Genomic DNA, 14,883 nt, shown 5'->3' on the forward strand with positions numbered 1-14,883 from the left:
ACAATACAGACGACTAAAACCATCTGCTATGCATATTAAGAAATATTTGATTCCAAGTAACCTTAAAAGCTTTACATACGTGGAAAACCGTACTGTTTCATCAGCTTCTTCTTAGACACAACCTTCATTGCCTGCAAATCAAAACAGGAATGCAATGAAACAAGTCACTCACATTTCTTATTTCCGTTTGGCTGTGTGGGGCTTGAAAGTGGGTGACAAAGTGGGAGACGTTTTCCATTTACATACTAATCAAACAAAGCTTCCAGAGAGTTCAATCAACGGCAGTTCTCTCTCATTTGCTCCTGGCCTTGATGGGACACTTGAGTTTTCTCTCACAGCAGCGTTCCTGTGTAGGTGATTGCTAAAGTAAAGTCGGAAATTAGTCACAAACTGTAAGTGACAGACTATAAGAAGCAAATGACTATATGAAGCAAATATCAACCAGTTTATATACCAGTTCGCTAGAAGAAAATAAATGTTTTATATATCGCTGCTGTCCTTCGTTGCTGATGCTAACAACATCATGCTAGCTTTGAAAGGTAAAAAGATCCCATCCTCCCCTCAGAACTCTTTCCAAAGCCACGCCCCCTCATGTCTCATTCACCAGTATGACAACTTTACAGTACAAAACACATATTATTACAATAATGATGAACGTAAACAAGTTATGTACATTTACTATTATAACGTACAGTTTTGTTTATAAACGGTGTGAGAGGTAGCCAAATCCGTTGACAGGCAGTTATGCTATCATTGTATTCTGACCGAATGCAATGATTGGACGATTTTAAGTTCATGAGAGTTTTTTATATTTAGAGCGCTTTATATTTATTTTTTAAATATAAATTAAATTTATTTATTATTTTTTAATAGGTATCAGGATGTAAAAAGACTTTCAACCAAAAACCAACAAAAATGTTTATAAAACTAGTTATCTACCCTAGCTTTGAAGGAATTCTCCACCCCAAAATGAAAATTCTGTCATGGATTACTCATCCCCAGTTGTTCCAAACCTGTATACATTTCTTTGTTCTGCTGAACACAAAGAAAGATATTTGGAAAAATGTTAGCTCATGTATTGTTATGTCTCAGAATGATCAGTTCCTAACATTTTTCCAAGTATCTATGTGTTCAGCAGAAAAAATAAATGAATACAGGTTTTGAACAACTTGGTGAGTAAATGATGATATAATTCTCAATTAAAGAAGATTTGTTAACGTGTCTACTAAGATGAAAGGCACAGAGATGTAAATTGTGTGAAAACGGAATATTTGAAGTCTTATATAACGTGGGATGTGCACTCTCTGAATCTGTGCCATTCTGCTCATTACAGTGATAGAACGGCTATGCAACACACTGCCAGTTTCTAGCACCTGTGGAAAACATGAGGTTTCATAAGTGCCTGGCAGACCATTTCAAACTCCATTTCAATCCTCCATCCATTTTCAAAACACTTTTACCTTTTTCATGGAGAAAATGTCAAACTCGCTCTGAAGTCATGTGATCTTCCCTGTTTTTGTCTTTATTTATCAAGCCTTAACCATGTTGCAGCAGTCTGGAACAGCTAATGTTCAAAACACCCAAAGCGCAGATGAAGGAAAACCGCATTTCATCTTTCGCTCAAGGTCAGCTGGAGGAAGCTGAGCTGAACCGCTGGTGAGCTTAAATAACTAAAGGAAAACATGAATGTTTTATGAAGGTGTCAGGGGTAAGCGGCATGAAACAAAACTGTGCTGTAGGGACTGCGGGAACTTAAAGTGTCAGAGGGATTGGGGATTAGATGAGTCAGCTAATAGGAAAACACAGAATACTAATACTGCAGGATGCCTCTGAATACTAATATTTGAAAACATGCTAAATATAAGTTAGACGCTTGAACAGATATGAAAAAAAAGACAAACCTCACCACTTTTTGGTTCATTCACAACTGGTCCACTGAACATTTCCTCGTAAGCATCTGTCATTTTCATCACGACACATCTTACCCCACTTTCCCCTAAATTGAAATGACTTGAATTGAAATGAATTTAAATTAAATTACTACAACAAAACACATATTGGAAGTGCCCTTTGTAAATTTGGTTTGAAAAGAATGGAAACTAACTGAATGGATTCTGATGACATCTTATGAATGCAAGAGAGGAAAAGACAGAGGAAAAGTATAAATGCTGCCAGTGAGGTCGCAAAGGGAAATGCTGAAACGCCATCAATATTAGACAAAATATTAAATATTGAAGAAATCTGAAAGAGATGAGCCAGAACAGTTTCAAGATTTATTTTCCCTCTACAGAGGAGGAGCTGTGTGGTAATTGTTAGACTCAATACATGCTCACAGGTTTGGGAGGTCAGTGTAATTGTAAAGGCCTTAGACTGGATGACATCTCCTAGGCTTCGCCTTTATGAAAAGATTTGAGCTCTGGTCTCTTTTCATTCTCTGATATCCAGACGGTGTGAATTGATGAATGTGACTGACAGTGGGGTGCCTAATTTTGCTTTCAGACATTTTGTCGTTCATTATGATTGATGACTTGATAACATCTTGCCATTCTTGATGCCTTTTAGGCAGATTTTTATTGGATAACGTAAATGTGCAGAACATGCAAACCAAGAACATCCATATCCTTGAAAATATTTGCCTCACACTCACAAAATGTTACAGAAGTCATTGATGCTTCCGGAGACAACACATTTTGTATGGAACCAAGGGTGTGTCATTTCTTAAAAGGACAATTTTTGTCATATCCAAGGGCACAATTAAAACACTATATTAGATTAGGTTTTTTGAAAATGTATTTATACAAAAATTGTATTTTGATTTTGATTGATGTCGAGTGGTGTAACAAAGTAAAACAACAATAAAATGTATTTTATTTGTGCTAATGCAGCAACTGTTTTTTTAGGGGTAAAGATGAAGGTTGAAATCAACAGCGGTTGTAAAATGAAATGAAGAGCTGTCGCACATTTCTACCATCACAGTTACATCGTAATCCCTCTCCATCTGCTCTCATTTTCGTTAATATTCAATCTCTCCTGTTCCCTTCTCCATCATCCTCTCTGTCATGGCTCTCTCCTTTCCATTTAGTTTTTTGTTCTCTACTTTGCTTCCTGTCTGCTTCTATTCATATCCTCTCTCTCTCTTTTCTCAGTTTTATCCATCTTGTTGCAACAATACATGCCTCTCCACCGCATATACCCCTCCGATGTACAGATAATGTAATTTAACTGTCATGATATACAACTCTCAGTTCCCATTGGTCAGGCAGTGTAATTATGGAAAATAAAGTATCAAAGAATGAAAAGAGCTTTGTTACCACCTTAATTATTCCTCACAGAATCAAACGATTACCCCACTAACAATATAAAATTGATTTTTATTTAAAATGAAATGATGTAACATTTTAGACATACAGTCCCTACTCCTGCTTTGATTATAATCAGTTTCTTCTGGTAATCACACTGAGTTAATAAAATCCCATTTCATCTTTTCGTTCCACAAACAGCTTCAACTATAGAGCTCTGCAGTAATGATCACAATACTGTTCTGGACAACAGTTAGAAATGATGTAACAAGGACACACGAATGTCAACAAGTTGTTTTTTAAAAGTTTTTTTTAAAGGTACTTACGTAATATTTGTCCTCATCCTCGTTGTATGCCAACTTGACAACACCATATGAGCCCTTGGAAATAACAGAAATGGATAAAAGAAGAAATATTTAATAAAATACAGAGACTGGGATGAGTCAGACTGGGAGACTAGAGTGCTCGTGGTCAGTAAATGAAAGACGGCCAGCCATGTGAGCCAATTGCCTTTGAGTTTGGTTAGTCTGGAACATGCATTGAGTAGACAATTATGAAAAATACAGTTTGAGCTGAATCTACATTTATGATACTGGGTGACACATCCCTATTCGCCTACTTATACTATGCCCTAAATGTACAGTTTTTGTTGTGGAAAGTATCCACATTATAGTGCATAGCAAAAAATGCACACACTGGGACATGCTAATGGCATAGCGAGTGTTGTTGCTTAGAACTTATGATGATCCAAACAGACACACACATCAAAATACAACTCCTCCTTGCATATAAGAATTTATAATTAAATGTATTAACTTAGTGAAGAATGTATGCAGTCATTTTTCATACATTTAATCATTTCTATTCTATAAATGTAATCATTTTCTGTTCAGTTTTTGTCATTGTGAAAAGCTGCTTTGAAACAATGCACCAATCTAAGAGAGCGAATAAACTTGAATTTAACTGAATTAGTATCAGTGGGTAATATCGGCAGTTCATGCGTCTACACCTTGAATTTTCACTGGAAACAGTAGACCATCCAGGTACTCGTATCAACATACTACGATTTAGGAAATCATTTAATTTAGAATACTATTAAGGCATGCAAACTGGGACGCAGGGAGTGTTTTTCAAATCTAGTCCTTCTGGTAGTGAGACCTGAGGACTGAATTAAAAAAACCATGGTTTATATATTTTGTTTTGGAGTTTATTATCTTTCCTTAATTCTATTAGACAGGGAAAAGTGTAATTACCAGGATGGTTGCAGATTTTGGTCTTTATGCAAATGCAAATGTGGCAATTAAAACGACACAATATGAGAATGATGTAAGAGGTCTTACCTTCCCAATCTCACTCTTTAACTTGTACTGGTTTAACTGGATGCAGTCCTGAGATTGAGAATAAGAGAGAGAGGGAGGGAGAGAGATAAAGAAACAAATCAATTCTCGACAGTTTGGGGAAAAAAACACTTGGTCCCCTAGACACTTAAATTTCTTCCTGTCCATACTTTTCATTTCAATCTACATGATCTTCATCAAACTAAAAGAAGCATGCACTATGCCCCATAAACATCAATAAACCCCCTGATCAGGCTTCACATGGTTCATCAGACGTCAACTCACAATCATCATGATAAAAATAACTCGTAAAAACAAATATCAATAAACACAATTGACCCTTGTACACGGTACATACCAATAACAATAAATACAATTACACATGTACACGTGGTTGCAAAAATCAGTTATGCGGTGAAAATAGTATGCAAACAGTAGAAGTCCTGCTGGCGAATCATCTATCGAGCATGGTGATTTGGATGCAACATAACATTCTGAATGCTTAAAAATGTCATATAATGTATATCCACTAGTGTATATAAAAGGAAGGCACCATTTTGACCAACACTGCAATCATTTTTGAGTTCATTTGCCAGTAAGAAGAGAACAGAGGTCTGAGGGATAAAGAGACAGACAGAAAGAGAGAGAGAGAGAGAGAGAGAGAGAGAGAGAGAGAGAGAGAGAGAGAGAGAGAGAGAGAGAGAGAGAAGGAGAGGGCAGAGCAGAGCAGAGGGGAATATTGCTGGCACATGCTCAGTGAGTTCTGCACTGCAGTAAACTCACACCTGCACACATACACACAGATGGTCCAAACTACCCATAAACAACAGCTCCTGCTCTTGCCACACATAAATCATCTATACGATTCTATTATTTATTATGGATGACATGAGATCTTTCCGTTATCCGAATAGCCACCCATTTACTTGACCATTGACTGTAAATGAACAATTGTTGTTATAGTGTTCTTGTTTTATAGAGCAAAATGTCTCAAAATATATCAAAAATTATTCACAAAATGTAAAAGAGTAACATGTAATTTTGAGCATGTCTTCAGGGAACAGGAGAACAGATGTATCCACATTATTTTATATAGAGGGCTTGGCCTAGTGAGACATTCTATGATGCAAAGCTGCTGTTTTATGATTCTTTTTGACTTTTTGAGTCATGAGCGTTTCGTGGGCTCTGAAGAAAATCAGCTATAGCTTCTACTGAAACCGATACGCCCTCAAATTGAACTGCCGTTCCGGTCAACCGACAACAGGTTTTCCCGGATGATAATGCTATTGTGTAGCTTCTACCATTTGGTGACGCTTCAACAAGATTTCACACCTGTCACTTATAGAACACCAGCTCCACATACTGAACGAAGGAGGAAGAGAGTTAAATCACATCTGAGCCCAGTCACAACAAATAAAAGCACACGTTCGCCTCCTGTGAAGGCAGAAATGCCTCCTGCTATGAAAGTGAAGGATTGCAAACAGAAAAAAGATGAATGTGGGCGAGATCGTTTAAAAGAGAGGGAGATCAATTTCAGAGAGGTTTATGAAACAATTCCATCAGGGATCTTTAAGTGTGACAGCTGAGGATTAGAGCACAGATTCATTTTTCACTTTGCTCCTGTTCCAGGATGGTCCTTTTTTGCTTTTTAAACACGGATTATACAGGATAATCTTGGGTTTAAGGAAGATATAACCGTGTTGTGTTTTTAAATATTCTACTTTGATAATATCTAGGATGACAGGGTGTAAGCGGCGTGTGCCGTACGGACAGTGGTTTACATTTTTTGGATTGGTTAACATTGGATTTTAAAATTCTTTTGTGTTTTTTGTGCTTGAAGCAAAGTAAGCAAATCTGACATTTTTTCAAATTCAAAATGTCCAAATTTTTGGTCGATGTCACAAATTTGATTAGTGATGTAAAACAGTGCGGAATTACATATACAATTTACATAATAAATTGGTTTGTTAAAACATCCTTTTTTTATTAACGCCTACTTACAGGTTGATGTTAATACCTCAAAAGTTAAAGAGCATACGAAGTCACATGACAATAAAACATGGCAGATGCAGTATGTACCTCGGAAGTGGGATATTTCCCACCACAAACGTGGAAGTAATGTCTGGATTTAGTAACATTAAAAGTATTTAGTAACATGGGAACTATGGAATCCGAGAGCACGTGAAGGCAGCAGTATACTAATCCCACTCATAATATATAGAACGTACTGTTTAAACAGTCAATAGGTAGGTACTTATTCAAATTCAGTACGTATTGTCACAGTATGCGATTTCGGACGCAGCTTTGCTTTATTCTTGAATAAATCAGCTGTTTTAAACAAATCAGTTAATTGATTCACTAAGTAAAGAATTGTCACCACCTACTGGCCGTTTTGGTTTTACTTTTAAAAGTAAGCCTAACATTTCATCAAACATTGCTGTATAGATGAAATATGTCGCACATTGAAGTAGTTCCCACATGAAAAATGTAAGTAGTATACTTTAGCATTTACTATAGTAAACTGTAGCAAAATTCCTACACACTATATACCGTTTCATGCGTGCATGCCTGACCCCCAGTTAACGTTTGTGTTTGACTTGTGTCTAATAATATAACTATTTATATTTTATAGGGCTGTGCATTTAAAGTGTTAATCATAATTAACGTGTTATGGAAAATTAATGCGATTAAAAATTTTAACGCACCCGCCCCGCCCCAGACATAAGGTCATCTTACATTTCATACAGTTGACTGGTGACAAATATGATGCTGGCAACAACTTACTGCGTAATACATAAATAGGGATGTCCCGAGCGGATCGCAAAGATCGGGGGGCCGATCAAGGCATTTTTAACCTGATCGAGACCGGCTATATTTTTCCCGATCATTTCCGGTCACCTCTGCATCACGCAAGTTTCATAAACGAGAGTTCTGAGTATCGGCCGATACCGATCCTGATCCAATACTAGCACTGTTTTTCTTGATCAACGTAGAATTGCATACAGTATATTTCTATCTTTTATTGCCAGAGGTGGATTGTACTTAAGCATATTTACTTTCAAGTACATTTTAAAATATCAGTTTTTTATCAGTGTTTTTGCTTTGGAGAAAAAATACTTACCTACATTATAAAGCACATCATACTTTTTACTCCACTACATTTCATAAATAAATGTTGTTTTTAACCTTTTAATCCTTGAGTACATTAAAATCTACCACTTTCTTTTACTTAAGTGTTTTTACTTTTAAAAGTAGAAAAGTTGGATTTTTTAAATGTAATTAAGTACTGTATTAAAGGTAAAAAATTTATTTATAAATTGTTCTGGAGTATAATAAAATGCTTTACAATGTAGTTTCATAAATTACAGATACTTAAAAAATGTACTTGAGTAAAATACTACTATCTCTGTTTATTGCACAAAATTATTTTTTGTTTCTGTTTATTATCTAGTGATTATGAAGAATAATGAAAACATTAGAGCGAGTAATGTCTTGACTGTTACCAGACACATGCATGCTGGATGGAGATTGAGAGATGACAGCACCAGTTTCTTAATTATTCTATATTGGTTTATTCCTCGCATAAAGCTATCGAAATACATGACGTGGAATACAGTGCATGAATAGTTAGTTTCCTGATAGTTAGTCTTTTTTGAAGCTTAAGAGTAACATCAACCGTAACGGATCGGATTTGAATGGAACCCGTCAGTCCGATATTCGATCCAGCAAAAAAGACCTGTATCGGCCCCAATTCCGATTCTAGTTTTGAGGCAGTGTCAAATGAAGCTTTGTTATTCTGTCTAATGAGGACAAACTCCTGCCCAGTGGCAATAAAAGTATTTAAACTATACTTCATTGATAAAGAGGGCCATTTTAATGTTAAATAATAACAATACTAATAAATAGGTGATAGTTTGCCCAAAATAAATTTCTGCTTATTAACATTTACATACCCGTATGTCGTTTCAAACTTGAATTATTATTTCTTTGGGGAAAAGGAAGATATTTCTTAAGAATGATAGTAACCAAACTGTTTTGGTCTTTAATTATAACAATTCAGCTTCTGAAAAAAAAAGTATTTTAATTTTATCTTCTGAACATCTGAAGCTACTTTCTGTTTGGTCTTAATACGGTTTATATGATATTTTGGCCCCAAATATGATGTGTGATTAAATTGCAATTAATTAGATTAATTAATCGCAACATCATGTAATTAATTAGATTAAAAATGTTAATCGCTTTGCAGCCCTTTATTTAATTTATATTAATATTAATTTGTATTATTATTTTACTGTATAATTATTATATTAAAAAAACGATTTGTTGAATTCTGTTGTATGTTCATTTTATTAAATAAACAATTTGTTGAATGGGTCCTGTATTTGGTCGCATTTAAACAAACCGTATGGTACATTGACATCTATTGGTTTAGCTTGGTATCGGAGTCTAAATTCAAATATTGGAGAGAAAGGTTTAGCCAAGTAACGTTTCTTCTCGGTTTCTTTTGATTGTTATCAGAAATAATCTATAGGCACTCTATTGTGTGTGAATGTGAATGTTGGGGTCACAAAAGTGCGCATGCGCAGTAACGTTTGTTTATTTTGTTAAAGAGTACATTCCTCAATATTTTTAAGGGCTTATTTTGGTTTATGGAGTGTCCGACAACAAGTTTATGTACATACATGATGTAAAAATACTATTATTTCGTAATAATAAGCAGTTTTTATTACCTTACTTCTTGACTGACTCTCAAATGATTCGTTCCGCGATTCATCTGTGTAATCTCCGCCTTTCCGCCAGCGTAGTCTGACCTGATTGGTCAGATAGTGTAGTCTGCTGTGATTGGTCAGATGGTCTAGTCTGCTGTGATTGGTCAAATGGTCTAGTCTGCTGTGATTGGTCAAACGCGTTCAGCATGTGTCGCAAATGGACCGCCTATCATTACTGCTGTATTACGGTTTGCAGGTGGTTGGATATTAACAGTGTATAGAGAGAGATGGCGTCGATTTTACCTTACCAGTTCGAGCCCGAGTCTGACGAATCATTCTTTAATCCTTATACAGATGCCAGTAAGAAAAAGGACTGTTTTAGACACTTCTCTTGTAACAGTTAGTTATCACGGCATACAGTGTACGGTGTTCGTATCTTCAGATGTTATTATAACTATAGTACACCACGCAGTTCTTGAAATAAAGACTTTGCGAGTTAATATGGTTGAACACTTACATTAGCGCAACGAGTTTATAGCTAACGTTAGGTAAACAAACAGTAACAACCCCAAAAATAACGGTAACGTTAGCTAAACACAGACATGAGATAACGTCACACAAATTTAATTTTAAGTAAAGACAAAAATAAAGAGTCACACTTACAGGTTGTGATTCGGTGGAGCTTACAGGTCCAAATAAAGTTGGTATTGCAACATCTTTTAAGGAAAGACGTTTAATGTATCCTGCAGTTAAGGCGCCAAGATTGATGAAGCAATCTTCGGTGAAATGACGCGCGCAAAGTAAAACGTTCGGTTTATACTCCTTTGGTGTCGTTTGAAAAATAAATAGTAACCATTTTTTCCTCAGAAGTTCTTCTTTTGGTAGTGAAAATAAGACTGACTTAGTTTCACTACATAGAACACAGCTTCTCTTAGACATGATGCACACGTCACGAACGAGCTAGTACAGTGTTTGGGGAGGAGAGAGTTAAGTTTTCGCAGTCAGTAGGCGGGGATTTTTTCTAGTGACGTAGGTACATTGTGGTTAAAGATTCGGACAGGTCATGGCTTGTTCGCGTGATTCAGAGTCGATTACCTTTTTTATAAGCTAATAACTTTGTTATTCGTTCACCTTCGGATTTACAACTTGGCAGATTGCTTACATTCAAACACGGCAAAATTAAACACTTCATGAAATGTATTTTTTATGATCTCGAGGAATGTACTCTTTAAGATGAAACGTATTTACTAGTTTAACCCTAATTCTTAGATTTTTTAATTGTTCAGATTTTCAACGTGAATTTAGACTTCTGGAACCCATCATATATGTGCGTGTGCACGGAGCACAGTGTATTTTACAGAAAGAGCATGAGTGGATTGTGTCAAAAGAGTAGTGAAGAAAATAGTGAATGAAACAAGGGAAAGGTCAAAGTAAAAAAAAAAACAGAGAAAAACCAAAAGCAAAGACACAGTAAAAACAAAAGTGAGAGAGGAAGGGCAAAATCCAGTTGATGTGAAACCTGACAGTCATTTACTGTGACTGTTCCCTGTTCCTAACCACAGCAGCCACACAGAACACTATTACAGTGACACTCTCCTCACTTGAAGACAGTAGACAGATGTCCGAGACACAGAGAGATAGAGACAGAGCCTCACATTTGTTTTTGCTTGAATGTCTACGAAAAGAGTAAAGTTTCAAACACTTAAGTTGGATCTTCTGGAAGCATGAAAAAAAAGTGGTACGATGACATAGAAAGAGAAGAAATGAGGAAGAGAGAGAGGCTGCGATAAGAGACAAATAAACAATAGTTTCCTCATAGTCTCTCCTCCCCCCACCATCAGTGATAACATCTTATCCGTTTGTTAAGCCTGACATCACGCACCACCATATACGGAAGGTCATATACTGTTTCCTGGTCCAAACGCTCAATAACATGCTATAAGCAAACAACAAAAAATGCTAATATACTCTCAGGGCGAGCTATAAAACTATCGGAAAACCACGATCCTAACCTTTATCTTAATAACGAAATCCCACATGGCCAGATTTATTTTTCATAATTTATTCAAATATTGATGTCGGAGATTCCGTGAGCCTGGTGACTGTAGTGTATACTTTGAGTTAATACATGTTTCGCTTAAATATCCATTATGAGTAAACAGTGCTCGTAAACAGCTGTTTGAACTATAGCCACGCTTGAAACGAATAGATGCTTGGACCCGAAAAAGGTATTCATGGAACATGTGAGAATGAGAGAAAATGTGCTGTACTCTCTTCTAAGCTCTTATTTATGAGTCTTCCTCTAACTAAGATAAAATATCAAACTCTTCAGGCATTTCTGCCCCTACAACACTTCAAACAAATACTGTGGAGATATGGGGATTAACATGAAGATCCTCATAAGACAACTGAGCTGAGGCAGACAAAATTAAGTTTTGCTCACATATCGAGTCTTAAAGGTAAAGTGCGTAATTGCTTCAATGCTGAAATCCTTTATTTTATCACAGCAAACAGACATATGTAAGGAAGTCAGTCAAGACATGGGCCATTTCTCAGTTCAAAGAACGGAAAGAACGGACTTGTGTCCTTGCTAGACTCGGGAGTTCTCCATTTGAGTTTTGGGTTCCTCGCCACACTGAATACTGCATATTGCATACTGTTTTGCACTTTGCAGTTTGACTGTCGGGGGGAGGTGTATTTATTAATATCACTTTAAATGTTACATTCTGCTTAATTTATTTATTATTACATATAGGAATTTATAGTCCGTATAATATTTGACCTGTGTTTCTCTCTCCTTGATCTTAAATGTGAGCTTCTCTGTGTTAACCATGCTGTGTGTGTGTGTGTGTGTGTGTGTGTGTGTGTGTGTGGACTTGGTTTTTATCATTGGAGTTTGGGTTCCTCGCCACAGCAGTGCAGTGTTGGCTTGCTCACCGGGAGACTGCATTTATTTATTTATTTATTCAATTATTTATTAGATATTATTTATTAGAATGATCTTGCTTGGTCTATAAACACCATGCACTGTGCTGTGTTTTACCTTTCTGTGTTTTTCTTATTTGCTCCCGTAAAGCTGCTTTGGAACAATGCACATTGTGAAAAGCGCTATATAAATAAAATTGAATTGAATTTATGTGTTAGTGGGGACCTAAACCTGAATGCACACCAACTCATGGGGACCCTTATCACTGTGGGGACCAAAATTGAGGCTTATAAGCTTATAAAAGCTTATAAATTGTACAGAATGATAATTTTTGAAAATCTAAAAATGCAAAAAAGTTTTCTGTGATCTTTAGGTTTAGGGGTTGGGTTAGGGGATAGAATATACAGTTTGTACAGTATACAACTCATTACGCCAATGGACAGTCCCCACGGAGATAATAAACCAGACATGTGTGTGTGTGTTCATGTTTGTATATCCCGGTGGGGACCTAAACCTGAATGCACACCAACACATGGGGACTCGTGTCACCGTGGGGACCAAAATTGAGGTCGCCATGGGCAAAAAAGCTTATAAATTGTACAGAATAATATTTTCAAATTTACAAATTTTTCAAATCAAATTTACATGTAATAATTTCAGTGGTTTTGTTTAAGAGTTAGGTTTAGATGTTAGAAGAAAAAATATCAGTTAGTTTGGTATGCAAACAATTGAAGTCTATTGGACGATAGCCTATGTGTGGGTTAGCGATAGAAGCTTGTGTGTGTGTGTGTGTGTGTGTGTGTGTGCATGCGTGCGTGCGTGTGTCAAAATGATCAAAATCAGTCAAAATGATTTGCCCAGGAGCCAATAAGAGATTTATTAGACCAAAGATTGCCTGTTAGATATCCCCCAAATTAATTAAATCTCATGTTTAACTGCTACAAAGACATCAGAGCCAGCCGTGAGATTCAGAAGCACTTGCCGAGGTGAGGCTGCGTTGGGCGCTTACATGAGCGCTGAGCGCCCTGTTACTGCCTGGAGCTCACATCTCCTAAATCCTCCCAGCAAATTTTAAAATAGACGCTATCTTTATTAACCAACTGCATTTGAACTTTAAACATACATTCTCGCCTAAACAACTCTTAAAACTACATTTTGTGACAAAATAACCATAATATTATGAACATTTAGCTGTTTTACTGCTCCACTGCAGTTGCTGCACAATGTCTGTCAGGAAATATAGCGTCATAAGTTCACACATCCAGGGATTTTAACCGTTCTTGTCTAGATTTGGACTTTAAATGGAGTGGCTCAGAGATGACATATTTTTGTAGGCTTAAGCCTGTGGCATACTTCTTTTTTTACGTGTACGCAAGCGTACAGCCTTGCAAAGTATACTGCTTTCGACTCGTACGCGTACACACGGGTATTGACGCATGCGCATTGCGACATATTGCAATACCTTGCCGGGCCTACAGGGGTCAGTTTTTCTTGTACTACCTTGAATCGATGCTCCCAGGACACGGTTGCGACCTGGTGGTTAAGCTAATTACCTCAAGAAATGGAATGCGCATGCGCGACCAGTAACAAAATCCTGACGGTGCGCGTAAAGTACGCGCGTACTATTCTGATGATGAAATTTGCATCACAGGCACGTACGCTGTCCCTCTCGTACGCGTAAAAAGGGAACTATACTTCATCCATAACCCGGAAGTAAGTTCCGCGCTGGATCCCTCGACCAAAAGCCTATGCATTTTTCCCATAGACTTTTGGAAGATCGCAAAAAATAAGATCTGTGATTAGCAAATGTTCATAATGTTTACACGTTTTGACTACCCAGATCATCTTTACAGATGAACACAATATTTGCTATTTTTGAAGCCTAAACACAATCACCAGAAGTAAAAAGGCTATAAACAGACTATACTATGGTCGCTCGATATCACCACCATCAATCCTGTGACAACTTTCTCAAACTTTATTAAAAACGTGTTCCCTGGCAAGTAATTACTCCGTGAATGAATCCCCAACAATGATTTTAGACATTTGTGCCCATGTTGCATTGTGAGATTTATATGCGCGATGACGTCTAACATCCCCGCCAAAGGAAGTAGTCGCTTTTAGCAACTTGTTAGCAACCACCGTTTTAAAGACACAATAAGGCTTTAAAAAACAACAAGCGGGTTATAACTGGTGTGTTTTTTAATTTCATAGATTAAAACGTGAAACTATTTAGAGGTTTTGTTAGCCACAGACCTTATTTCAGGCGATTTACCAAAAACCCATTAAAAAACCCCATAGACTTTGGAGCGATGGAACCGTAAGTCTTAAAATGCTAACTCACTTCCGGGGTTTGCATACAGAAAAACGTCATCTCTGCGGTACTCAGTTGGAACAGTACTTGGGCTGACGTTTCACAAGTCCAGAAGTACAGACAAGAACACATATTGAGAAACGGCCTTGGAAATAAACGTCTTTTGGCAGTTTGGTTTGAAAAAAAACAGCAAATTTTGAGTTCTAAAACTTCAGGATCAGGAAATAGGAAGGTTTCAGGAAGTAGGAAATGATATGTTTCAATTCACAAATGCATGAACTCTGAACATTCAAATATT

General features: G+C 36.7%; 1 protein-coding gene across 6 annotated transcripts in view; it reads right to left on the reverse strand.

The window, feature by feature from the left end:
- The window catches only part of camkk1a (calcium/calmodulin-dependent protein kinase kinase 1, alpha a), an 81,554-nt gene that overhangs the window by 26,062 nt on the left and 40,609 nt on the right, over nt 1-14,883 (reverse strand). For all 6 annotated transcript variants that reach the window (XM_057359839.1, XM_057359857.1, XM_057359811.1 and 3 more), the window contains 3 exons: nt 4,640-4,687; nt 3,626-3,679; nt 80-131 (listed from right to left, as the gene is read on the reverse strand). In XM_057359839.1, the coding sequence (XP_057215822.1) occupies nt 80-131; nt 3,626-3,679; nt 4,640-4,687 (154 nt within the window). The remainder of the gene's footprint in view (nt 1-79; nt 132-3,625; nt 3,680-4,639; nt 4,688-14,883) is intronic.

Source organism: Triplophysa rosa, linkage group LG2, assembly GCF_024868665.1.
Source record: "Triplophysa rosa linkage group LG2, Trosa_1v2, whole genome shotgun sequence".
NCBI classification, from domain to species: domain Eukaryota; kingdom Metazoa; phylum Chordata; class Actinopteri; order Cypriniformes; family Nemacheilidae; genus Triplophysa; species Triplophysa rosa.